Genomic DNA, 27,922 nt, shown 5'->3' on the forward strand with positions numbered 1-27,922 from the left:
CCTGTCTCTCTCAGGAATAGCATCCTTTTCTCAGGAGCCAGCAGAGAAAGGAAGCCACCAGCACTTTCCACAGCACATCTAGAGGTTGCGATGGGAGGGCAGGAGAGTGATTTCACCAGAAAGGGAGGGCTACAGCAAGAAACAAGCCTCTTTGCTCAAGGGCACACCAGGAAGTGCAGAGGTCAGGATGTGGCTAGAATGTGTTTTTCTCTGCTTCAGCCAGGCTTGGCTTTTATTTCCATGAGGCAAGGCAGCAGGAGGACCTCCGTGGCCAGGTCTTGTATACCCATAGCTGTTTATTGAAAAGCTCCTGGGTTGGTTTATCAGCTCAATGGGAAGCAGCAGAAGCATGGAGAGGACAGGCATTGTGGGAAAGCAGGAGGGCAGACCCAGCTCAGCAGAAAACTGAAGCATCCTGTGCAACTGTGTGGATAACACAGCCAGAGGCCATCACTGCAGGAGACCCCCCCCCCCCATGAAGGGTTGGTTGAAATGTGTACACAGAGAAATAAAAGCGTTTAAGAGTAGAGCTGTTGGGTTCCTTGTGGCATGTGGCAAGGAACAGGGGTGCAGCTTGTTAGACACAGGCAGGCACTGGCTATGCTGCTGTTTCTAAGGAGACCAGGAGTGCCAGCACCTGGGAGGAGAATCCCTGTACCTGTTTCATTGACAACCGGATCTGAACAGGCTGTTGTAGCAGAGGGGCCAAGGAACCAGCTTTCTCCATCCTCCTTGAACCCTAGAATGAGGTCCCCCTCCCAGGTCAGCCAGGACCCTGACTTCTCAGTCCCCTGCTCTAACCAGGAAAAAGAAATCAGCCTAAAGGTTGCAAACAAGAACCTGAATGGGGATCCAGATGGAGCTGGTTCTACCTAATCCCCACTCAGCCAGAGATGAGGAACAGAAGCTATGCAGCCACTAAGGATAGATGGGTTTTAACCACAGTACAGTGAAAGCCAAGCAGAACACAGCCTCCTAAACCCCTTAACACCACCGTCTCTCTCCTACCACTGCATCATGAGAGGGAGCCCAGATCTAAGCAGTTCAGTCAGAAAAGCCCCATAAAAATCAACCAAAAAAGGGAAAGGAAGGCCCTCTTCTAGCACAAGAGCTGTTCATGATCCTGTAACAGGTGGCAGCCCATGCTAATTCAGAGTCAGCAGGGAGGCAGATGTAGCTCTGTCTCAGGGAAAGGGATGGATTCTGGTTTATGAACTAGAAGTTCATAGGTGATGAAGCAAAAGGAAGCTCATCTGAGGAGCATATCTCATACCTAGTGCTAGACCACCTTCTCCTCCCTTGGTGACCTGGTGCGAGAACAAAAGGGCCTGGAGAGAAGCAAGTCCCCAATCTCTGCCCAGGACTTCACGGTTACCTTCCTTTCTGTCAACCCGGTGTACTGCTGTGTGCTTCATTCCTCTCTTCCTCCCAGCTCTGCTGCTACACACAGGTGCCTTTCATTAGCAAAGCAAAGGACCAGAACCCCATCTGAAGCTGTTTGAGGTGGAGGGTGCTGACAAGAGCTGCATTCACCAGGGCACTGGCTCAGACTCAAACCAAACAGGATGTTGGCTCTGAAGCTGCAGGGAGGATGGGGCCTGTCTGGGCAGAGATGACTAGGGTTAAATCAATTTTCTCCGGCCTCAGCAGCACCACTGATTCACCAAAAACCACAGAGCATTGCAATTCCCAGCCTGAGGCCRGATCAACTTTGTGCAAGAACCCAGAGGAAGACCAAAAGGCACTTCTTAGCTCCACTTGGCTCATTACTATGCTGTGCTCTCTATGGGGCCAGGGAGCATCTGGAGAAGTCCCAGGGAAGCCATATGTGAGAGCTGTACAGCTATCAGGCTAGTGCAAAGACAATAACCCAGCTTTCTTGGGAGACTGAACAACTGTACTTTTTTTAAGAGAAAAAAACCACACCCCACATGCAGACACATGAGCACCACACTCCTGCCTCTGGGACTCACACTGGGACAGTTACAGCCTTTGGGAGATCCCCATTGCTGGTCCACACTGGTTGTGACCAGAACTGGAAGCATGATCCATGCTGACCTCTGCTGCTTCCCCAGAGTGACTCCCACCAGGGGAGTTTTGAAGTAGATGCAATGGCTAAACCACAAAAGGCTGATAAACTAGACATGAAGCCCAAAACACTGCCTCCTGCAGAGCAATTCTAATTACAGAGGAGCAGCAGTGACGGTCCTGTCCCCAGCCCAGCAGCCCCAACAGCCCACCAGTCTCAATTGCCCTGCTCACATCTGTCTCACTTGGTCTGTAAGGGGGGGGGGGGGAAGCCCACAGGAGAGCATTTAGTGGCAGTAAAACACTGGTTCTGGCAGTGCTTCTTTCTGCCCTAGGCTCAAAGAAGTGGTTAACTCTATATATGCCCTTTTCAAGGTGTCCTGGCCAGAGAGGCTGCTGTATGATTTCTTCTGTCAGCCACTAAAAGATGAGCAGACTCCATTCAAATCTCCTGAGCCTTTGGTGACCCAGGAGTTTGACAGGCAGAAAACAGCCAGCAGCAGACGTTCCTATGTCCAGACAAGGTGCTTTCATAGCCAGCAGTTCCATGATGTGGGAGGGTACCATTCTGACCACTAGCACAACTGCCCTCAGGTACCTGAATTGCATGCAAGTCAGTACCGCTCTGGGGGAGAGCCCTCACTCACTGCCAGATAGGGAAAAACAGCAAATCACCATTTCTGCAGAGATGCATGAGCTAAAAGCCATCCCAGAGAAGAGTCCTTCCACGCACTACAAGACACTGCAGGGATAAGGCTGCTAGGTCCTGTGCCCTCCTTAGGGCATTTCTTGCTGAAATGAGTGGGCCATTCACACTTCCTAGAACAATTAGACCTTTTGCATTTGACACCAGAGTAGCCAATGTAGAGGCAGAGTTCATGAAACTGGAGTGAGCAGCAAGGGTTGTCCTGCCTGGCAAACACATGAGGGAACAGAAACCAACTTACGTCTTGGAATATACTACAGTGGTGTTATGATTGCCTTTCCTCCAGACAGTCACATTTTAGATGTTAACATTTCTGCTCATGAGTGTTCTAATACTAAGTTCATATTTGAGGCCTGGGGCTAAATGATTCCTCCTACTCTGAAGTATTTATCTAATCCAAAGGGAGGGGAGGATGTTCAGAGATACCCAGTTGTATTTTGAGGAAGACAGCCTTGTTGGCTAAACATATTCCCGTGTCAGATGATCCTTTCCTTACCACAGAGGAAAGGCATAAGAAAGTATTGATGCTGTCTGTCAGAAGTGACAGTTTGATTTTTCCCATCACCCAATGACATTGTACATAGTCACTACATGTAGCACTGACTTCAATAAGTCCTTTATTTTTAAATAAGAAATCCCACTGAATCAAAGATAACAAAATTACATTTTGTTTTGCAATGACCTCCATTTTACACCACACAAGAACAAAAACTAAAGAAAATCAAAGACACTTTTATATATTTATATGTAATTTTAAAGGTAAACATCAGCAGATATAGAAAAATTGCATTGCTAGTTGCAAATCATCTCCCCTGCAGCCGTCAGCTTCAGAGAATCTGACTCAGAACTTGGCAGCTGGGAGGGTATCTCAGATACAAGCTTTTTCAGGGCAGCATTTAGAGATGGTTCCAGAGTATAAGTTTGCAAATTTAAAATATTTTCCACAGTAAACTGTGCTGCTTACCAAGAACATTAGAAATCACTCAGCCTGTTCTAACACAACTGCAGGAACAACATGAGAAGGGCACAGATCTGGCTTCCTGAGGTGTCCACATACCTCTTTACCTTGGGGATATTCAGAAAGAACAAGGTATCTCTTGAAAAGAGGTTGTGCTTTCTTGAGAAAAAAAGTCTCTTGTGATCTTTCATTTGGAGTTATAGACAAGCCAACAAACAGTGTGAAAAGAAAACATGTTCTGTGAAGAAGTATTCACTTGGGCTAAGTAGTAGGGTTTAGTTATATCAAATACAAGTTGTTGGATTTGTTTTTGAAGACTACCTAGTTTGCAGGAGCCATCAGAAGGGTCAGCATCCCAGTAGAGCTATGACATTAGAGAGATCCTAGAAGGAACTTGTGTCTAATCAAAGCACTGGCATGACTAAAGACAGGCAACATAAGCTTGCCATTTACATAAAAGCAAGAAAGGTTGTATGTGTAGAGCCACCTCATGGATCAGGCTCCTTACTGGCATTAAAGTTATCCAGCTTAGGCAAGACCATCCAGTGAGAAGGAAAGAGACATGGCCTTTATGGACAAGGGATGCAGGGCTGGAGTTTCTGGAAAGTGTTATCAGATAGACTCAGAAAAGAGGAAAACACTGCCCTGGACTGCAGTGTTTGTGTCATTAACCAGCAAAACCAAAAATCCAGGTGTTTGAAGGGCAGTAGTTCAGAATAACCCTAGCAGCCCTTCCAGCACAAACTGAACATCTGGCAACTGCTTTGATGCATTGGTGGCACTTACACCTACACTCTCCCAACAACTGAGAAAAAAATCCAGGCCAACAGTGTAACAAGGATGCCCAGCAACAGAAGGGACACATGCAAGGCATCCCTTCCTTAGGTCTGTGCTGCTCTGAGGCATCTTAAGTTCAGCAGAAACCCTGAAAGTCTTCACACCAAGAACTGTTTTTTTTCCCTAGAACTAGTACTCCTGAAGGAGACGCTGTTTTGAGTCACAGTGGGCCCTGGACACTACCCAACCTACAGACCTTCCAAAGGAACAAGGACTCATGGAGTATGACTCAAACCAGAAGCAGCAAAATGCTCTTTACAAGAGATGATTTATACATGCAGCAGAAGGCCAGGGCCTTTTCTGGTCTCCTTGAAAAAGGCTGTGAAGAACTTCAATAAACCCCAGATAGGCATAATATTTCTAGGAAAAACTTGGAAGCAATCCAGGTGACTAAACTGTTTGGCAATCAACTCCTGAAGTGCCATTCTACTCTTTCAGATATAGCCATTTATAGAGAATCCACCTCCAGCTATATGTTGTTAAAGAGTTAGACATAAGCAGCTTGAGATTACAAGGTAACAAGCCACTTAAGCAAACTCTCCTTCTACGACTCAATCTCTACTGCTAAAGGCAGATTTGAGGAGCAGACAGCTGAAAGATGATCCACTATTAATACACCTTAAAGCCTTAAAATAGACTGTAACTAGTTGTAGGCTGCCCACAAAGGTCCTTTAAGTCAGCACACTTGTACAATAGCACTTGTACAGTGTACATCACCAGGGGTGTCTCACTACTTAGTGCTGAGAAATTTATTAAAAAGCAGAACTCAAAAGCTCTGACAGAGCTGTTACTGAAGTCTCTAGATATGCTGATATCAAGGGAGGAGGAAAAAAGGGCAAGGCACCACATGTCAAGGGGCTGTAGTCTATGAGCTTGTGACAGACCCAGGGCAGATGACACAGGTAGCTTAGCTAAGTTCAGTATTGGAGATATCAGTTCTTGCCATCTTTGCTTAATGCCCAGTCTTTGTAACCTGCATCTTCACAAACAGGAATTGCAGAAGTAGTGCTCAGAAGACAACTGCAGGGAGGTTCAATTATCTGTCTTCACAGTGCAACTACAACAGTCAGACCCATCTGAAAAAACCTTCAATTTAGAAGCTCAGAAAGTGACCATTAAAAATGCCAGCAGATCTGATTTAATGGAAGCTGCCAGTTCCTCATGTTTGGTAAGATGAAGCCCCAGCTGCTCACCTACAACCTTCAGATCTCTCCAAAGATGATGGCTGGACCAGCCTAACCATCACACAACTTGCAGTCTGACAGGGAGTGTCCTTGGGGTTTATGCTCAAGTGCTACCACATCCAGCAATGGGGAGAAGGCTGTTTACCATATGAGACTAAATGCTAAAGAGCTCTACTAATGCTTTTTCTAATCCCAATCTCAAATGAAATAGAGCTCATGATAGATTTTTTCATGCCAAAGTCTTGAAGAGCTGCATTACCAGACTATATTTTAAGGATCTAGAAGTGCACACTAACAAGCTCACTTGTCTTGCAGAGAGATTAAATAAAGACTTAACCACACAGACTTCAGCTCTAAGTGGTAAGAGTTCTGACTGCATTTGAGGTTGAGTCCACTGGCCAAATGGAGGGCATCTGTCCACATCACAAGACTAGCATTGCCTTATTTGAGAAGAATATTCCAGATTAGAACTGGACAGATTCCCATTCATCTTTGAATACAGGCACTAGGTACCAGTTGCCAGTCACTGTCAGCAGCAAGATTATACAGAATTACCTTCTCTGAAGGTCTTTACATAGCATGCACTGCAGCTTAGCTTTCTCCTCTCCCACTTCCAAGGTTTCTTTAGGCTACTGCTGCTAGTCTTGACATCATAAGTCTTGCTTTAAAAGCTATGTCAAATTGGGGGGAGGAGGGAGGGAGGACAGGAAAAAGAGATTTTACTGCTCCCATCTACAGGCTTAAGATGTATTTTAGGTGCCAGAACCCCTACACAATGTTTAAGCCATGACAAAAATTCTTCCCCAAACAGGCTAGAATTAATTGGTCTGGACACAGGCAGTTCAAACAGCTGTAGATGCAAGTGTACAGTGCAAAAACAGGTCAAGGGAGCAAGAGACCCATATTAATATTACTTCTCTAGCCAAGTTTCAGAAAGTCCAGGGCATTGGCACTCTTGAAATATGAAGGCTTAGGTTGTGGGGCAGGAAGGATTAACTCCTAGAAAAAGCCCTCTGATTTTAAAGCAGAATCTCTACTTGAATAGACAAAAATACAGCTCCTACTGCTTTGTCAGTTCCCTAGATGCCCGCCTCATCTTAGGAGATACTTGCTCAAAACAGGTCGGTCATTGACTGGTCATCTGCTATAGTGAAGTCAGTCAGACCTAATGTTATAGTTGATGAGAAGATAACTTCCTTGTACCTCAGAAGCAGGAAAACCTGCTCAGTCAAGACTGAGCAGTCAAGACCTAGTCAGTCAATACTAACCACCTTTAAAAAAAGCAAGGAAGAAAAGCTCTTCAAAAAAAGGCTTGCAGAACAAAGCTTCACTTTCAGTGAGACTGGCATAACTTGGATGAAAAGCAGTGTGTCACCTAACATGACCCCAGAAGCCAGAAAACACTTGCTTTGCCTCAACATTAGCCTTCCCAGATAGTACCCAAAATTCTCACTTCCTACTTTCATGTTCTGGGCCATTCAACCAAGTGAATTGCTTCTGGAAGTTTGGGATCCTGGGAAGAAGGCAGAACTTTAGCCACTTGGGGAGTGGGGCAGAGAGCTGCTGCTTTTGATAAGGTTCTCAAACTTGAGGGAGGCAGGTATTTTGTTCTCAAATTAACTAGATACATGCAGTCCTTCCTTCTATAGGTATCCACATGTTGGGCTCTTCCATTAGTATTAGTACCAAGAACAATTTCCGTTTCTCTAGAGCTGTCTGAAGTTGTTACTCACCTGGAGGAAGGATGTGAAGTGTTCCAAAGACAGAATCTCTTGCCATGGGAAGGGCAGCTTTGTACCTTCAAGGCAGACAGCAGTGATTTGTGTCAACTACAGCTGTAGAGTTTGCTATGAAAGTTCAAACAGTTCTGAAGCTGTAACCCATTGGAATGGAAAACACATCCCTATACATTTATACTGTATCTATTTGATGTGTAGAAGTGTTGCTTCCCTTCAACAGAGGTGGACTGTAAGATATTTAAGTCATATCCAATGAATATTACATAAACAGCTACTTAAGAAAAATCTAATGTTTGTATGACAAATTTTGGTGATATACAGATGCAGTATGAATAAGAGGATAATAGCACAAATKCATCGTTTAAGAATATCCTTGCTAACTGATGCCCCCAAATAGTCCTAAGAAACAGCCACAAGCATGGCCAAGTATTGCTATAGAGCTTTACTTGGTCACACCTTTTCTTTGAGAGGAGAAAAGGAAACCTGGATCTACTAACAAAGGGAATGTGCAGATAACCACAGTTCATTGTAACAGGCCAAAGTGGCTGGCCTAAGGCAAACTGAAAGGAATTTCCTGATATGATAATGCACCTTTGCTACAATAGTTAATTATTGCTTTATTAAACAAAACCCCCACTGCTCCAACCCACTGAAGTTCAGGGACAGGGCAGTCCCGAATGCTTGTTCCCCTATGTCACTGGACTGAAGTCCTGCAGCTTGTTTCACCCTTAAGCTATAAACTAAAGTGCCTAGAACACAAACCAAGGCTAAAGCAATAAAGTGCTCGTTGATGTGGGAAGTATGACAGGAAAAAAAAAAACAAAAAACCCAAAAAAGCTTCATTGAGACCACGTCCCAAGGATGGATTAACAAGATTACAACATCAATAGAACAAACAGCAAAGCAAAGATTTTGATCACAAAGTCTCAGTCTCCAGATTGTCATGGGAGAACTTCCCTTCCAGGAGAGACTAGTCTTGAATAACTGTCTTGGCACAGACCATAACAGCCACTTGAGGGAATAGCACAAGTGAGTAGGCATCTTTCCTGCATATATGGTTCCACACTTCACTTTGCACTTTAAAACTAGAAGCAGATGTATGAGTGTGGAAAAGGAATTCAAGGAAGGAAGAGCCCAGTGTCTTATTGGAGCCAGTAATCCTACAGCATTTACATAGATATGGAAGCAGTTGGCCATGTGAAGGTACTACTTCAGTTGCACAGGGCTAGAGCCATCCAGTTCCCATCACCTCTAAGGCAAATCATGTGCCTGAAAGCCATTCAATGCTCTGAAAGTTAAGGGGAAGAATTTTGATAGAGCCTACCCTGGCATAAGGGGAAGCAAGTCTAAAGAAAAAAATTCCTCCCCTACAAACCAGCCCCTAACAGTGTACCTCAATTCTATGAATTACTTTTAAAAACAATTTGACCCCAGAGAAAGATCCTGCAGATTCATAATCACCGATTTCCATTTGGAAGCCAGAGCCAGCTTTAAGAAGCCCTGGGTCAAACAAAAATCCAGTACTAAAAAATACAACTACATTTAAAGAGGCAAATATGATAAGGTGACTGATCTGGTCTTGGTATGAGAACATGTTTATATAGAAAAGCATTAACTGGTATTACCAACCTGCAGCTTTTCTCTACCTGGAGTCCCAGCATAAAAACATCTCAGACCACAGACAGCAGAAGAGTGGAAAAGCTAAGTATTTTTAAACCCATTGACTTTTGGAAGTGCATTTCTAGGAAGCAAAAGATCCCCTTGAGATGGCACAAGGCTGGAACTCTACTTGCAGTCAGGCATCTGTTTTTTCAGGCCACATACTAGACTGAATCACTGGCTGTGGCTTGGTACAGGGTTTTTTCCAGCACTGGGACAGAGTAGAACAGAGTCAGAGGGTTGTAGTTGGCCTGTCATCTACACCTAAACAAATGCTGCAGACATGAAGTTTGACCAGCTGGTGAAGGAATTTGATATTTGAAACTCCTGATCTATTTAAAACAAGCTCTTTAGCTCAACAACCCTATAACAGGCCACAGTCAGCAACCCAATTCAAGCAGAGCAATAAGTTATGCAATATGCAGTATGATAAGTAATATGCAAAGATGCTCTGACCAGATATTAACTTCTGCTGTAACTCCACTTTTCAGAAGGAAACATTGTGATCAAACCCCAGCCCTAGGATATCAAGGAGAATAGAAACCTGAAGCAGCAGGTGAGGGAACAAGGGGTTCCCAAAGGGGGAGATATACTGAAGTGATCCAGAGAGTCTTTGGGTCAGTTACTCCTGGCCAGATACAGCCTGCTCTGTGTCTGAGCAGTGAGACTTTGTCTTCTCCCACTGGCAGATGGCATTGGCATATTGCACCACAAGCTTATCCATCCAAGTAAGAGGTTCTGGGAAGAGTACAGACCCCTCAAAAAAGCCCAGGTGGCCTCCATGAAGGGGCAGCACATGCATGACATTTTCCCGTTTCTCTGTAAAACAAGAGGCACAAAGTTCCAGAAAATTAGCATTTTAGAGCTGAGAACTAAGCCGTCTTAAGTTGTGACAATCATCTCTATCCTTGCCATAGTATCTGAACCAAGGGAAGAACCTTGTGGAGGAACCAGAAACACTGGCAAAGGCCATGGCTAATTTGAAGTCAAAAGCACATAGCCTCACCACTTCACACAACAGGTCAGTCCACAGGAACCAATCCTAGCCAGTAATAGACGGCTGCCCAACAAATACTACTGGCTGGGCCCTGATGGCAATAGAGGTCACATCCTTACCAAAATGCTCCATCTCTAACTCATGTGCTGAAACTGGGACTGTTAGTTTAATGCTAAACTGCAAAGCTCTGACAGTACATTAGCCCTCCTGTTCCATCAGTGGAGGAAGAATTCCCCTGCCTGCTTCAGTCTGGAAGATCTTATTAATTCTCCCCTCACATCTTTCAATAAGGGAAAGAAAGAACCTGCTGCATTCCCTGTGCATCAACTGTTTGAAGAAACAGCAACCAACCCTCTTCTAGGAGGGACCTTTTCAAAAGGTCATTTGCTTTTTTCTTGGCTGAAAATAGACAGCTCAACTCTTCTTTCTCAAGTCAGCAATCCCAGTCCACTAGGAAATAACCTAACCACGCATCTTCTCCCTTATCAATAGAGGGGAGTTGTTCATCTACAGTTGCTCAAGACCATCTCATCACTATAACAACTCACCTTTCTATTAATCCCCAGCGAGGAGTGAAGACATGAGAAAGCATTTTTTGCATTAAAGAATGTAACCTGAATACAGCCTTCTGGCTATCAACATGAGCCAAAACAGCACAAGGTCCCTGGAAGGAATGCTCAAAAGTTCCTTCTGCTCAAAGTTAGCCTTGCTGGTTCTAGCAACTGGTGATTTAAAGAGGCTTAGTGCATCTCTCAGGATTACAGATTTAAGGCAGCAAGTCAAGCTGCTTTGTAATCACGGATCATTATGTAATAAGGAAGCTGAAGTACACACTGCTTGAGCAGACTGCTTCAACATACCTGAAAGAGCTCTTGGAATTGATAGAAGACTCTCATGCACCAGAGGGTCATCAGCAGCATTAACCAACAGGAGAGGAACATAGATCTGCATCAGGAAACATGGCAGAAGAAAAACAGTAAGGGGTTGGTATTTGAATTTCATTCTAACTGCAAAAATCATCTGCTTGAGTTTACTCAGGCACCTTATTTCAGGGTTGTTGTCAGCTGGAGAACCATCAGGAAAACAGGGACAGTCAAAATTAAGACTGGTGGCTTTTCACCAATAAAGTGCTCTGCAGCACTTTATTTTTCAGTTTAACTGTATGAAAACGGATGGGATGTAACAGAGCAGATTCAGGTCCAGAGTCAGCACTTCCCCACTCCCAGAACTCAGACACCTACAGTCTTTGCTCTGCATTACTTTGCATATGAGGCAGCTAGTGCTAGCTCTGTTACTGAAGCTCAAACTTAAACATCGGAAAACTCCTTTGGAATGTCTCCATCCTCTGGTTCTGCAGAGCAAGGAAAAGTTAATCATCTTCCATCTTTACCTCTGCAGCACTTCAGTCTGCTATTTACCTTTCAGATAGTACCATGAGCCTCTCCCAGAATATCTAGCAAGTCATTCCTCCTTGAAACTACAGGCTGTATGCCACCACTTGCTTCCCACTTTACCCATGTATGCTCAGAGGGGTTCAGCTGAATGTCTGGATTTATCTAGACCACTTGGGTGCTACTACACATTGGGGTTATAATCTAAGGGCTTAGACCATTTAGCACCAGTATTAGAAGCAGGAATTGAAATTCCACTCCAAGCTACTCTGTCTAGGAATAGCTGTGTCCAGGAATCAGCAATACAGAAACTACTGACCATTTCCCCTCCAGCAGGAAAATTAAGGTACAAGAACAATCTCAACTGCAAGAGCCTACCCTGTGCAAGTACTGCAGGCAGCTTTCTTCTTCATAGTACTCCTTCAGGGAACTGTAGCCATGGAACTTCCTGAAATGGAGACATTGCAATTATCTGTTTCTAGTACACATTTGACTTCCAAAACATTCTGACTCCCAAATGAAAGATACTCACACAGAATAGCTCTGATGCATGGATTTTTATAGGCCAAATATTTTCTGCCCAGTTTATCTCAGATATCCATCTCTGGCAGCACATGCCTTCATGCTTTGCATGCTTACTCAAACACTGCAGTAGTAGGATTTGTATTTATTCTGTAGATGGCAAGTTAAACATGCCGTTTGGAGCTTAGTGGCCTTCAGGGCTTTAAAAAGTATCCTTTCTCACTTATTAGTAATTCATACACATGAAGAAAAAAATTATCTTGTTATGTTATTACATTTGAAAAAGCTTTCAGGTGAAGATGACAATTTATGAACTGTAAGAACTGGACAAATACAGGCCATTCTGAATTCACTGCGGTTCCAGTTGTTCACCACAGCCTAGTTCCCTAGTCACCAATTCCCTAGACTTCTCTTCCAAACCAAGGGTTCAATGAACTCACTTAGCTTTATTTTTTTTGGAAATAAGTGACAATTTTGCAGTAAGCCCAAAACAAAGGCCTCTGGGATTAGGGGCAAGTAGGAAGATTTAATTATGAAGCATTTTTAGAAAGGCAGGAGAGTCCAATACTCCCAGTCTCTCAAAAATCCTATAGCTCTATAGGGCACAGCCAGTTTACAGCTTCAACATTTTGGAAAGGTGTCACTGTCTGATACAGAACATGCCATGGTATAGGAAAATAAGGCCACTGAATGAAGTGCTATGCTGCTTTCAAAGACACAAGAGTAACAGAATGCTGCTTAATAAAGCAGCAAGTTTAATTTGGGTGTTAGCATGACCATTAAAAACTGTTGTTGTTTTGGTAGACCTTAATGCTCATGGAGAAGGCAGTAATAGGGTTTTTCAGGAGGGTTTGTTTCAATCAAAATTAAAGCAGGGCTAAGGACATTCCTGAATGGTTTTGAGCTGCTTTCCACATTCTGTACTTTCAGGTTTTTGCTACAGCTCTTTAGGCCTGGCCTCTTCCTAGGTTATTCCAGGCTGCAAGTTCAGATGTTACTGATAGTGAATACTCTGAGTGATTTTACAGAAGCTGAAATTGACAAGTAGGGCTTTTTTTTTTGGCTAAGCTTCATTCAGTGCAGAGGCAAAGAAGGAGTCCTGAGGCTGTCAGCACTGCATTTCAGAAGATTCCCATCAGCATAGCTAGAGGCATGTGAGAACAACACTTGAGAATGAAGGTACTTTTAGAGAGCTACAGAGAATCAGTCTCCCTCATACCTCATGACGTTATCATCAATCTGCATGAGGGATGTTGCTGTGTAGAGTTTGCTCAGATCTGCATCTGACAGGCTCTGTGGCTTCTTCATGTTATCTCCAAAAAGAACTTGCCTGAAAGAGTAATATCAAGACAGACATCCAAGTACCATAACAAGGGCAGCAGAGCCATGACCAGCTCAAGGGAAAGTGAGTTTACCAAGTCTGACAAGATAGAAGTGGGCTCTGTAGCCAGGAGGCTTTCCTGGAAAAAAGCAGAGCTTATTTGTCCACCTCCCTTTGCAGCAAAAGGTAACAGAAACACTAACAGCCACTTTAGAGCAAATATGCTTTCCTGTTGCACTAAAAAAAGCAACCTTAGGGACCTCTGAAAACTTTTCCCAGAATGGACAGTGTTAAGGGTACTTGGAACGCAGGCTTTGTGTTAGAGGGAGGGTCCTTTGGCTTCTGACCAAACCTGTGGGTGGCTTAAGTGAGAGCACTAACAGTCCTGGGCATAGCATCTCCTTCACCATCTGGTACTAAAGTCTCCCCAGCACAGAGATTAGATTAGCTCATCCTTCAGAAACTACTTGGGGCATTACCTTAGCAGAAAGCTATTTACTATGGACACTTGTCATAATTAGTTATTACCCTCAGGAGAGGATGTGTTTCTTTACCAGAACAAACCACTCCCTTAACAAGTAGAACAAAGGCCACAAGCTGGAAAGCAGGGTTTTTATTCCCTTTTAGAGACAGCTGCAGGAACAAGCAGGAGGGAGACTAGGTTTGATTTTGGGGAGCTGCCCTAAAGCACAAAAGATCCATTAGAGAAAAAAATATTTATCTTATTTAACAGATTCTCCCTTCACCCCAGCACTGGATTTTTCTGGATTATGACTCTAAGCACCATTTAGTGCAGGGGGGAGATTATATACTTTCACATGTTGATTTCTGTCAAGTTGTCTAAATATTTTCCAATCTGGAGCAACATGGATCACCCTACATGACAGTCTCCACAACTCCTTCTGCAAGTGTTTCACATTGCACAGGAGTGTCAGGAATTAACTGAAAGTTTGCAAGTGACACACTCTTAATAAAAATGGGTCATAAGTAGCTATTTCCCCCTTCTTCTCTTGACTTGGGCATCTTCAAATATACACAGATGAGGTACTTACATATTCATTGCCCGGGAGGTACCTAGAGAATTTTTGATGGAGAAAACTGAACACTGAGCAAGCCACCTGTTTAACACATTCCTTCGGTATGTGAGAGCCACAGATCACAACAGTAGCACAGGGATACTAAGAATATAGCTGCACTCCAAGAGCAACACTGAATATTCTGCTAGCTACACGCTCTTTCTAGAATAACAGCTAGAAGCTAGATCTAAAGTTTGACTGCTTATTTGATAAGCAGCAGCCCCATGCAGATGATCCTCACCTTGAGGATTAATCCTACCTCAGGTATGCAGCAGAACAAAAGGCTCCTTGAAAAAGGAATTCTTTGGCTAGAAGTGAAAGAGATGCAGAATATTCCACTTTGAAGTTTAATTATGATGTTTTCCTGTGCTCATCTTGTTTACTCATTAAAGCAAGTCTCCTTGGAAGACAAAAACACCAAAGCTTGCTTTCTTCTAGCAGGATCACCAAGGCTTATTTGTATATTGTAATGCATATGAATGAGATTGGGATGAGCTCCCCTTCTCTTAATTGGTTCATTTAAAGACCCTTGAGCAAGGGATGTGYGCATAAGTTTTCAGTATTTTGATTCTAAAGGGCTGAGAAGAGAGGACAAACCCAATACARCAACTAACACCATCAATACCATCAGTGCCCGTGACCAACTACAGTACCTGTGAGAAAGGATTATCTTTTTCATGTTGTCGGCCATGAGGAAGTTATAAAATCTTCTACATTGATCCCACTGCATGAAGGTTTCCTGGGCCCTGAAAAAGTGCATAACAATCAAAGCAATTAAAGATGATCTTGAAAGATCACAGTAATAGCATAAGATCTTTGGCAGCCTAGAGGCTATGTAAGCAATCTCCAGGCTTCCCCTGCCATAGCTTAACCTCTTCCAGGAAATGGTCTCCACTTTGATGAAGGTCAGTAGTAACAGAATACACATCTGCACTCTCATTTTGCACAATGCAATTAAATGCTCTGTTGATCAAAACAGCTAAGAGCCATCAATCAAGATCTGCAACACCAACAAGAAGATTTTGGTATCCTTTGCGTAAATTGAATCTAGCTTACCTAATTGGACTACCAAGCAAAGGACTACAACTTAAGCCTGTTGCTGAACACAGTGTTGTCAGTTGTATGAGTTAACTCTGCAGAAGAAACCATTTGTGCAGATGTTTTCAGTATTTACAGACTATTACTGTCAGCTTCACTGGCAGGAGCTATAAGAATAAATTCTAGCTGCAGCTGCAAGCGGTATCTGATTTGAAGCAGAACAGCACTTCACAGCTTATCGGTTGTTAAAACAGAATTAAAGTCATCCAGACTTYTGTGAGCTCTGCCAGATACAAGTACTTCTTTGCTATGCAGGGTCATGGCCAGGTTATAGCTTTACTCTCAACAAGGTTTGCTGTTACTGAGGAAACATCCTATCATTTACCAAGCAACCCAAGAATGCTGGGAGCAGAATTTCAGCTACTGAACTACTCCTGCTTTAGTTCTCATTGCAAGTTAATGTTTAAATGGTAGATTTAACATGACTTCCCAAGCTACAACCTGCAAGCTCCCCAGCAGAGCATAAGCTATATTTTCTTGTAGTAAGCCATGCCAGAGTATAGGTTTTTTGTGTTTTTTTTTTTTTTTTAACCAGACTACCTACCACATTTGTAGTGAGGGAGAAGAATGAAGATGGGAAGATACACTTTTTTCTCCCCACAAAACACTTTCAAGYAAACCTTAAGTAATTTCAAGATGATTGAAGTTAAAGCTACTAGACTTCCACACCACAGTTGTGGAAGAAATACAGCTTCCTGTATTTTAAAGCTGACTGCACAGGTTTCAAAACAGAATCCTCCCCACAGCCTGTAGCTACAGTGAAGATGCATTCCACAAGATTAAGAAGCAGAACCAAGCCTGTAGAGGCAGAGATGAAGGAATAAGGAGCCATGTCCCCATTTAGCCTCAGGAACAAAATTCCCCAAACTGCATGTTAATTGATTAAACCAAGAGCTCCATAGTCCGCTGGCGGATTCTTGTATCGCTGCCACTTTACATCTGTATATGGGACACAGGCTTAATGCCCTGGAAAGGTTTTCATATTTCAGTTTCATGTGTCATCTTGCCCACCACCACTTTTCTTCCTTTACTTCCTAAAGGTATTTGGGGGAAAAGGCTGTACAAACTATCACAAAAAAGAAAGTTAAGTTCTAAGCTAACTGGTCATGTCTACCAGGGCAATCCACTGTCATGCAGCCCAGAGGTAAGAAGCCAGCTATTTTAACCTACCAAAGTCTAGGAAGGCTAAGGCTTACCCATTCCATCTGGAAGTGTTTTGTACCTTCCCCTTCCATAATCAGGGGCATAAGGCCCTCTCTACCCCATTTTTCTTAGTGGATGTTTACTGATGCTGCTTTTCCCCCAGCTATTTGGCTGATTAGCTTTTAGAAGCAGCAGTAGAGATTAGGTAAAGAGACATGAGATCCGCTATGCATTACTGCATTTGACAAGAAGGCTTTTCAGATGTTTTGTGACTGGAGACTTGCTAGTAGATGTTTACCCAGMAGGTGGAGTCAAGAGCTCAATAATGCAAGTCTTCAGTGGCTTCTTGTGTGAAGAAACTCAGACAAGCAGCTGTTTCCCGCCCCTACCACCACAGAGAAATCCAAGTCCAGTATTGTTAAACAGGTTGCCCTTATGCTGTCAGTTTACCAGCACATCATGACATATTAATAAAGAAACCAGTTAGTGAACAGCATTACTCACATCATTTGAGACCAGAACTACAATACTGCGTAATTGCAGAAGATGAATCAAATGGACCAAGGCCAAATGTAATCCTTGTAAACCCTGTTTGATAGCTGCAAAATGTTTTGGGGGCTGGCTCCAAAAGGGTGCTTGTGCTCCATGCCAGAACAACTAAGAACATTTTACTTGGGGGGAAAAATAAAAAGACTATTGCTTAAAGCATCTGTTCAGATTTTAAGGGGTAAACTCAGAGACCTAGCAGTAGCTAAGTTTTTAGCAATAGTCAGATTTGAGCTGAAGTCCCAAAATGGACCAGGTACATTGGAATATTACTGAATTGCATACCAAGCTTTTAGTCATGTCTTAATGCTTCCAGAAAAGCTTTTTACTTACCTGTAAGAGCTTACTCATAAAAGGACTCTTTGGACTGAGTATCAAACTTGTCGCTTCCTAGCTATTATGTATTAATATGTGCTCCAATCATCTCAAATGGCTGTACAGGCAAAGCATAAACAGTATCAAGAGCTAATTCCACCAGGCTGGGGGGCCAAATTTCACAGCAAGTCTCCTGTAGAGCTGCCAGTTTTTTCACCTTCCCAATAGATCCTGACCCAAGTACCCTAGTCTCAATAGACTCTTTCACCTTACAAATATTCTCAGTGCTTAGAAATGCAGTGAAGTTACAGTAATGTCAGCTAAAGCCCAGTAGTTGCCCATATTGACAGTAAAAATTGGAAGCATTAGCTTAGCCAGTTACTGTTTTAACCTTCCATGTGTGCACAGCTAGTGAAGATTACTACACATAGTTAAGCAACAAGTTCAAGTAGCAGCGCCATAGCCAGATCCTCTGTCACTAAGTTTAGGTATTAGCACTAGGTGGGGCTGTTAGAGCTCTTCTGAAGTACTATAGCCTTGGTTTCCAAGTAGGGAACCACAGATTAATGGTTTATGCAGGCCTTAGGGCTATAAGCCTTCTCCTCACCTTCCAAATTTCAGGTCCACAGCACTATTGCAAATATCTCTCCATCCCCTCATTAGCCCACAGCACCGCCTTTGCATTAGAGAAACAAACATTAAAGGGGAGCACGGAGTGCCAGTATATGAACTCTGTGCCTCTTTCCAGTCTCCTCAGCTGAGGACTGCTGAATAAGACTGCACACTGAAGGTGGAAAAAAGCCATTATGAACCTAGGGATAGTTCTCAGACCAATGAGATAGTGTAAGCTATCGTTTTCAAAAGTGGCATCAGCTCAGTAGTTTTTCATGCTGCCCAACCTGCCAGATTTGTTGCACTAGGACTGCACAGGTCCTCTTAGAGACCAGAGCAATCCTACTGTGGCAGAGTTAGGGCAACTCACACATGCAGAAAAGAAGCTGACAGCATTTGCCTGCTCAGAAGTATTTATTGCTGACAGAAAGCTTCTGTACCACTAAATCAAAGCTTTGGCTGCTCATTCAGCAGGGTGGCATCCTGCACACTCTACTCTGACAAACAGGTTACATTGCTTCTCTTGCATACAACTCCTCCCCCACCACACACACTCCCCAAAACTAGCCCCCTCCTCTAGCTCCCCCAGAAGTCATCCCAGAGGTAAGAACCTCTAAACTTACCTCAGTGCGCTGTACCCTTGGCACACACTGACACAGCACAGGACTCTCTCCTGGTTGGCCTGGGTCTCTCCAAGGTATTTGCACACAATATTTCCACCCAGGCTGAAACCTACTACAACCAGCTGGGTCTGAGGGTAGGTCTTCTTGATGTAATTAACCATGGCACCAAATTCCCAAGTGCAACCTAAAATAAGAATAATGTCAAGAATCATCTTCTAACAGCCCTAGATTCACACCTCAAACCTCATTTGTATGCTTTAAGCTTCACCTTCTTACCCTTTCTGACTTAAATACCCTCAAAGCTTTAACAGCTCCAATTCACACATGTTCAGGTACCTGTTTTGAGTCTTGTGGACCTTAGCTCATGCCTGGTTCTGACAGATTGCTAAAAAGATGAAATTCCTTGCTTAATCATGGGAGCAGCCAATTTGACAATCCAAACTGTCTTCCTAAAGGACTTTGGAAAGCAGAGTCAAAGGACTCTGGGCTTGGCATTGCTATTTACTGAACATAGTATATTACTACCTTCCTGAGGCAGTTAGCCACTTCTGAGCACAAGTGACATGTCTGGAATGCAGCTTGCTCCTGCCTTCAGCAAGACTGCCATGGACCCTTATATCTGCACAGATCAGGGGGCAGTGGAAAGAGCTTGCTTGTCAGGACAGTGCTCAGTGGACTGTTAGAGTGACTAAGCAGGTACTCTCTGGAATAAGATGGGAAGGATTTAAGCACAAAGAAGCTAGCCCCTTATAATCACTGTAGAGGTAAAAATACTGCAGCTACTTAGAAGAGGGATGGGTCCTCTCCACCAAGGAAAAAACCTAATTGCCTCCATACAGCTCTGTTCTGCTCATAGCTAATAAACATTCGGCTGCAGGCACTGAGGAACCCAGTTTCTGGCAGCACTGCAGTCCTTTGATATTGTCTGACAGATCTGAAGGCTTCCACACACGCAAGACTAATATCTGCAGCTTTTTCTCCTGCCTTTGAGTTTGGAAAATAAGGAAAGATCCCCTGAAGAGAAACACCTCCAAAACTGATGGTAGTAGGGCACTGGCATCAACATCAACAGGCTATGCACTTTAACAACCTTCCAATTAGATTTAAGATTGCAAATCCTACAGTAAGCACCACATGAACATAATAAAACTCCAGCTGTTTCTGTTTAGAGTTAGAATCTCAGTCTTATCCAGGGAAACATGCCCAGGAACTTTAGTTCTAAGAGTTTGGATCCTTGACTGTGCCAACTTAACATTGCTCCACTGTACCCCCACCCCAAACATCCTTGCTAGACACACTTGGGTTTTGCCTAGTTCTGGAGTAGGATGAGTAGGGTTTGTGTTTATTTCAATGAAATATGCTTCTGGCTGAGTGCTTTGTCAGACTTTGGAAACTTCATTAAGAATATTCACAACGAGCAATTTTCTTTAAGATGACAAATGCCGCACTGCTCTAGCTTCCTCTGGAAGAAGACAGCAGTCAAAATATTTTAGTGCTTGACTTTCATGATTTGAGAGCAGCTGGCAGCCACTTCAGAAGCCTGAAACTAGAGTAGCAACAGGTCAGGTTTGATAATAAAGGCTGGAAGAGTCAGCAAGTCCTGAATTTAGGCTATTCCCTCCACAAACAGTGTCAAGAAACCAGCAAAAGCTGTAATGATACTGGGATATTTGGGTAGGAGGCAAAGTAAATTCTGCTCAGGGTCTTGCCTGGCACTCCATTTGGCAGAGTCACTTAAGTAAAATTTACTGGCTTACTCAAAGGAAGACCTAGGCATTCCTTGCCCTTTCCAAAGGGCTATAAAAGACTCAGAAAGGCTCATCTTCAGAGCTGCACGACAGAAGAATACCCTGAGGTCTAAAGCAAAGCTCTAAAGTTAATGGAGCCTGCCATCAACTCCAGCAAACTTTCAGAAGTCTAGTCTAGACTAGCTAGACATTWGTCTAGCTAGTCTAGGCATTTGACACTAGCTAGAGAAAGGTTAAGAACACTGTCTGGATTTCAWAACTGCACTGGACAAAGCTGTAGCAGATTCATATTGTCTGTGATGTTTCTCTCCCGCACCCTTTATTACCTGTTTCAGCTCCTAATCACTGAACAATTTAGGTGAGAGCATTATCTTTTGGTGTCAGGCTAAAATTATTTTACCAAAGGCTTCAGAGAGCAACTAGTGACTTTTGGGGTTGTATTCACAGTCCTAAGGTGGTATCATTTTTGGAAGAAAGCTACCAAGATTTAATCAAGAGAAAGGCAGATGTTTTAAGGTAGTCAAGCTTGGTTCCCAAGACAAAAGCTCAAAGTCACTAACAGCTAGAACTTAATGACAAATTGAGGCACTCTGTATGCCTAAAGCGTTTTCATACTCACAAAGAGTTCATAACTAAAACAAGTAACAAAGCATTATTGGCTGCTTGCCTACCAGACCCACAGTCTCAAAGCACAATACATTTCTATTTCAGCAATTCAACTGTTGGAGATAAACACTCAGCTGTTAAACTCTTAACAATAAGTATCTTCATTATCTGTTCTAAAAGAGAAACCTAACAGCAGTCTGCTAAATGCACAGACTCCTGACATAATGTACTTATATGCTTGCAATAAAAAGGGACATGAGGGCTCAAAAGAAATTGGGAACAAGTAGGTCAGGTCTCAGGCAAGAAGGTCACTTTGAGATTGTTACATACTAGCAAAGCAGGTAATAGCTGGTGGCACTCAACACAGTGCTGAACACAGCAGTGAGCTAGTGTAGCTCAAGAGAGCTGTTAGTTTTTATTCTTTTTATTACCTAGGTTAAGAAGGGAAAGACATTTCCTTATATTCAAGGTGAAAGCCCCAAATCATACTTCTACAGTATGACAGCAAAGCTACAGAATTGTTGCCTTTCCTTGTTGCATCCAGGGACAAACCTGTCTTCATGTGTCCTTCCTATGATGGCACTTTCTGGGTAGCCTAGTACAATCTCCTCCCATACTTTTCATTTTACATGGCCTCAGAAGTAGTGTTTAATCCTACAGGGCTGGAAGATTGTTTCGTCTCCCACTGAACTGACATTTGAGCACCTCAAACTATTTGAGCAGGCTTAGTAGCCTCAAGTGCCTTTTTCAACATTTTCCTTTCAAAATCATCTCCTTGATTAGAATGCATGTGTAAGAGCTGGGAGAAACAATGAGGAAAACTAGATCGCAGTATTAGTCTCTTCTTCTCATATGTAACTTTAGTTCAGTTCTTATGAAACAATATAAAATGAGCAGACTAACATAACACCTGCCATATCTGAATGAGGTTAGTATCAGCAAGCCCTAGAAACACCACAGACTCGAAAGTCATCAGCTGCCATAAAGTACCTACCATATGTGAACATTCGTGGAGAAGTCAGCTCAATATTTGGTAGGGCTCCCAAATGATTCAGGACAGCACATCTGTAACCATTTTTTTGCGCATAGTCAACAAAAGTGCGGWTATACTGCTTTTCACTATGGTTAGCAATCCCAGGGCAGATTACCATTGTGACATCCTCTGTGAACAGAAAGAGAGGGGAAGATAAGTAAATGTCACTTCATGCAAATGCAGAGATTCAGAAGCTTTATTTCAGATCCATGGGAAACCATCTACCAGAAGACAGCTAAAGTCCTACACTGTGCTGCCAAAGAAGTCTAATATGAGACAGGAGACTAGCAGCTATAGTGCTAAAGATGTGAAAGTGTAATTCATGTTACAGGAAATGGACAGAATTTAACTTCAGGGAAAGCTGCCCAAACAGTTTTACAGGCACTGCCTAGAGACCAAGGCTGAATTCTTCCACATTGTTCTTCAAACAAGAATATTTTTGACATTACACATGTTCTGCCTCTGACAGTCTATTGTGACTGCTAAGTGTCTGCAAGCTTTGGAGCCTGCTTCTCATTCATGTACCAAGCAGACTGACTAGGCTACTTTTCCCTCATTTCCTTTCCACATTTCTGTGTGACCAAATCCTTAACACTAAGCTTTGCTAAGCACAGAAATAGTGTCATTAGTCTTCTGCTTCATGGCTTTATTGATGTTTGATCTACTGACAGTGTTTAGTTATAAGTTAGTTTTTCATATAAGAAAGCTATTTTAATTTTTAAGCACAGTAAATCAAGTCCAGGATTAGCATAGACTTCCAGCCAGCACACTTTGTACTTTGTTTACTAGCAGCCCTAGCTATTGTGAATTTTTGCCTCATTAGGAAAGCACTGTTCAGATTCTCTTCAGTAATACAGATAACAGTAACTGTTACTATGCAACATTGTACCACAAGGATCTCAACTCTCACATGATTAAGAAAAGAACTTGGCCTTTTCTGAAGGCCAAACTAGAGTCATGGGCTTACAATTAAATCAGCTACTGCAAGGGTAAATTGTACTTCTGAAGTCAAGTCACAGTAACTCAGTTTTAAGCGTTGTTGTTATTACTAGCAACAGCAAATTTGAAAGCTGACATTCACTCTGAAAATACACACCTAATGAACTAGAGAATCATCAAGCTTTTTTTACCTTTTAAGTAGAATTTTTCAAGTCTGGACTCTTTCATACCCTGTGTACACAGAGTTTGATTTCACACAGATCTTGGAACAGCTACTATGACCATATTGTGAATAAAGACTAGCAAGTATCTGTCTTTAAGGGGGAGATAAGGTTCAGCTTCTTTTCCATACACATCAAGGCTATGAACAATCCCATATTGCTAGTGTTTGTTCTATGATCCCAGTTTTATCAGGTAAAGGACACAAATGCAAGTCTTACCACCAGCTTCTTTGCCAGACTCTCACTTGGGGCACAAGTTATGGAACACATTTCTGTTCAACCCCCACCCTTGCCACCTAAGGTTAATCAGTCCAGCAGGGCTTCCCCTGATGTCTGGGATGGTCTTGCAGCCTCCACTTGTGGGTTAGTATTGCTTAGCAGTCCCCTTCCCATCACCAGAACTAACATCTACCCTGACAGATCAAGTAGCACTGTCCTTGTCCATCTCCTTCCACCCCTGAGCACAGAATCAAGGCTTGCAGGTAGATGCAGCAGGCAGCTGTTCAACTGACCTCCAATGCAGTGCTCCGACTGTGGCTCAAAGAGATCAAAGGTTGCTGTTGCTCCATCTGGCATTGTGAGGTACTTGCGAAGTCCATATGGATGTGGTGATCTCACTCTCCCCATTTTCCCATAAAGGGCAGTTTGGATATGTCCACTCTTTCCCCAGATCAGGGGTGGAATGTACCTGAAAGAGGCAGCAGTATAATTGTGTATCCCTGTGACATTACCAAGGCTTTGAGAACAGTTAAGCAACCCTGTAACAGGATTTCCCCCACTCCCAGTTAGCAAAAACAATTTCATGTTTTTCTTATTGTATGACTGAATTGGCAGCACTGATCTTTGCAGCCTTACYAAAGGGGTGACACAGATAAGCTCTCAAAGCTGAGAAAGCAGGATGGACAGCAGCAAAAAAAGGCTAAAGTTCAGGAATTCCTGTATAATGAAATGTTACATGCACAAATGCTTCTCACGGAATAGCCAGATGCCTTGTGTCTTAATAAGACTGGGACAGCATGTTGCTAGCCAACCAGATTGACCTTCAAAACTTGTCAAATGCTATAAATCTGTTTTAATTGAAATATTGAAGCCTGTTGGGTTGAACCACATAGGAACTTGTATAAGCACTTGACTATATAAGTCAGTGGCAGAAACTGTACAGGATTCATACCAAGTCTTAGAAGACTCTGAAAATCCCCAAGTCATGCTAGTTGGGACTGTTTTGTGTAGCACTGCCTCTCAGTTGAGAGGAGTATGGCACAGATCAATTTTGCTTTTCAAGCAGAGAGACAGTAAAGCAGAGAGCTGGAAAAGGACCTATAAGAATTGGTCAGCTGAGCTTCACTAACACACTCCTTTCAAATTAAGAGGGAGACTCCACTAATTACATTTATCAAGGGCATATTGAAGCTAGGTCAAAGCAGACTTTCCTCCCCTCTGGCATTCTGCCCTGAAGACAACATGAGGTAGAATACAGCTGTTAGTTGGAAGGGGTTAAAAGCTTAGTTATCCATTTTGTTAGTACAAGCACATCTGCCAAATGGTTTAACAAACAGGAGGTGTACTGCTGCCCAAGTGGTGGTGGGGGCAGTCACCTGACCRCTTTGCTCAGGAGACAGACTGAGCAAATGCCTTGAAAAAAGATAGTTACATCAGCTCAACACAAAAGCACGAATGATACATTATTTAGGAGAACAGCAGCCCCAGGGGACATGCTTCCAATTAAGGAACTGTGTTCTCTACTACACAGAGRGCGTTACCCACAGCAAGCTGAGAGCTGCTGACACCACCTTAGGATCTGAGAGATTAGCACCTCCCTCCTCTTTTTGTTTTTAGGGCTTCCTGCAATTATTTCCTTTTATTGCTTGAGACCAYATGAAGCAGAGATCCTCCTCTTTCATGTTTTCCCTGTTCATGGAAAACTAGGCAGTTTGGAGCTTATCAGATTTACTATTTAAGCCCATAACCCACTAAAATGTGACTGGACAGGAGTCTTGCCTTTATGCTCTAACACTGTCCACACAGTTGGACCTTCTTCCCCATGTCAGCTTTGTGTACCGTATCTGCAACTCGCTGTCCCCACACACTTGTGTCCCCACATACTTCTTAAAAAAAGTATATGACTTCCTATAAGACAGGAAGTGCCAAGGCTTGTTTAGCAAGACAAGAGCAGCAGTTCTAGGTAAGTGAGGGCAAAGTTGGACCAAAGCCTTTACACATGTGGGTATGTTAGCACAAGGGAGAAGGGCAGATCCTGCCTATAGTAAGATAACATTTTGCTTTAAGAAAAAAGCTCCAGCTCGAGCATGACGTATATTGGTATATCTGCAGTCCCTCATCTCTCCAAAATGTAGGCAGTGAGAGATTCTTAAACTCACAATTGGAGCCCGAGTTGTTTCTTTAGGCCAGGGTAAGTCTGAAGCACTACAAGGTTTTGCTAAGTTGGAGACCAAGGATTTTGCAGTTTGTTCTAAGACATCTTCACTTAACTGGCTTGAGACAAACATGTTTGCCTGTTAGGCATACTATGGGGGACAAATAGGGGGTGAAAATGAGGCCACTGATTCAGTTCTCAGCTATTAACCTGAAGATACATAGCTTAAAGCAGGTGCTATTCTGTTTAGCAAGTTTCTAGACCTATAGAAAACCATCACTGGAAATTCAGAATTATCATTTTAATAATGTGCATTTGGCTTTCAGAGTATGCAAGAGGAACTGTATCCCTGTAGAGGATGAAGACAGTTACTACCATTGTAGAGACTGAAGTTCACTAGTACCCACAAGGCAAAGAYACAAAGCCACTAGACAGCTGAAAGACCATTTGAATTATGTTCTCAGAAGACAGAAGTCTTCTAGCTCTAGCACCTCAAGACAGGTGTTAAACACTTTCACCCTCCATCATCTTTCAGACTGCTCATCAGGAAGCAATAGTCTGTTATAGTTTGGGACAAGCAAAGGAGCACTCCATTTGACACAGGGCAGGGAGACCAAACAGAACTTCAGCTCAAAGCAAGGATCATCTAGACATGTAACAGGAGAAGCTACAGAAAAGTCAAGGCATTGGCCTGACACAGGTTCCTGGAGAAACTTTGACAGGGCTTGTCCTTCTCCCCATGCTTTTTTCCCCTCATCCACAAGAGGACTTCAAAGAAAATTCAAAGCAACACAGTAGCTCATTATACAGATTCACTCAGTTCTTGCAAGCACACTTCCCAAAGAGATCTAAAATAGATTTCTGTAGAAGTAGATACCATTTCAATAAAAGCTACAGAAGCTGCCAACAGATGCCTTGTAATCTTGTATGTTGGCCCTCAGTGTATCTTTGATTCTATTGTCCAGCTAAAGCTTTTAAAAAATTAATAAATGCCATTAATCCTCATGTAGCTTCTTTTATCAGCCCAGCATTGCTGTACCAGGAGCTACACACTGCACCTGGGTGCCTGCCAAGCACAGTGTGCAGCATACCAGCCATGCAAAGATTGCCAGCAGTGATGCGGATTGCACAAGCTCATTCTCTACAAGTGCTGATAGAGATGGAAAGTTAGTAGACATGCTCTCATGATTCAAAGTAGACATGTAGAGATAGTACAGTCATTTAAACAAGGATGCACAAGCAGGACTATGATGGTTCTACCCAAGTAATACACAGTTCACTGCATAGGGTTTTGAACAGTTTCCAGGACTACCATGCCAGACAGGAGACATTGTTCTTCCAGCATAAGGGAGGCAGCTTGCTTCACCCCACTCATTTAAGACCCTTTCAGCTTGGCAACTATACCCCATGGCACAATGCTTGACTGGCTTTTTACAGAAGTCCTTTGTGGCTGGATTTTGCCAGCAGTTCTTTCCTGATGAGAACTGTCAAATACAATCTATAGTAAGAATCTCCAGTCTTCTAGAGACCCAGATGTCAACTTTGTTGCATTTGTTCTAATCCCAGGAGAAGCACATGCCTTGGAAAGTTTTAGTGACCATTTCTGCAGAGCACTGTTTATCAAGAGGATCCCAAGTAGAATTCAAAGTCTTGCCCCATAGGGCTAGCAGGAAAGCTATTTATCTGGCTACAGTAGTTATACAGCTGTGACTGATTAATGCTACCACCTTGATGAAAAATCCAAGATCTCTGCAAGCTCCACTCCTTCCCTCATTTATTTACAATTCAGTTTCCAGTTACAAGTTAGTCATGCAATGCAATAGATGCAGTAGCTGCAGCAGCGCATACCACAGAATATTGTTACTCAAAGGAAACTAGAATTGTCAAGGCCTCACCATTACCAGAGCTTAAATGTAGACAAATGGCTTCCAGACTATCACTTATCACTGTGCTGCCTACCACAGCCTGCTTCCTCAGGTTGCAACTAGTTTCTTTGGAAAAAGTCCCTCAGACTGCCTTCAAAAAACCTGACTGAAGTTACCTGAAGAATTGATCTTCATGATCTTATATCATTTTACATAGCTAAACAGAACATGCAGTTTCATTGAACTGTGCTTCAGTGAGAGAAAGATTGAAAAGAAGTCAGGAATCCCTATGACTCCACCCATAATTATGGACGGAGGCTGCCTATGGATTCCAAATTCCCATCTGAAAGCTAGGATTGTGTAGAGCCCTACAAACAAGCA

At 43.0% G+C, this 27,922-nt stretch overlaps 1 protein-coding gene across 1 annotated transcript in view; it reads right to left on the bottom strand.

The window, feature by feature from the left end:
* Positions 1-3,326: 3,326 nt before the first annotated feature.
* ABHD2 (abhydrolase domain containing 2) overlaps positions 3,327-27,922 on the bottom strand; it is a 33,852-nt gene continuing 9,256 nt past the window's right edge. Inside the window, exons 3-10 of the mRNA XM_026060528.1 lie at positions 23,815-23,990; positions 22,104-22,271; positions 18,756-18,939; positions 15,072-15,164; positions 13,241-13,351; positions 11,878-11,947; positions 10,969-11,053; positions 3,327-9,930 (exon numbers count right to left, since the gene is read on the bottom strand). Coding sequence (XP_025916313.1) covers positions 9,734-9,930; positions 10,969-11,053; positions 11,878-11,947; positions 13,241-13,351; positions 15,072-15,164; positions 18,756-18,939; positions 22,104-22,271; positions 23,815-23,990 — 1,084 coding nt within the window. The 3' untranslated portion in view covers positions 3,327-9,733. The remainder of the gene's footprint in view (positions 9,931-10,968; positions 11,054-11,877; positions 11,948-13,240; positions 13,352-15,071; positions 15,165-18,755; positions 18,940-22,103; positions 22,272-23,814; positions 23,991-27,922) is intronic.

The sequence above is a fragment of the Apteryx rowi genome, unplaced genomic scaffold (genome assembly GCF_003343035.1).
Source record: "Apteryx rowi isolate R43461 unplaced genomic scaffold, aptRow1 scaffold_17, whole genome shotgun sequence".
NCBI lineage: Eukaryota > Metazoa > Chordata > Aves > Apterygiformes > Apterygidae > Apteryx > Apteryx rowi.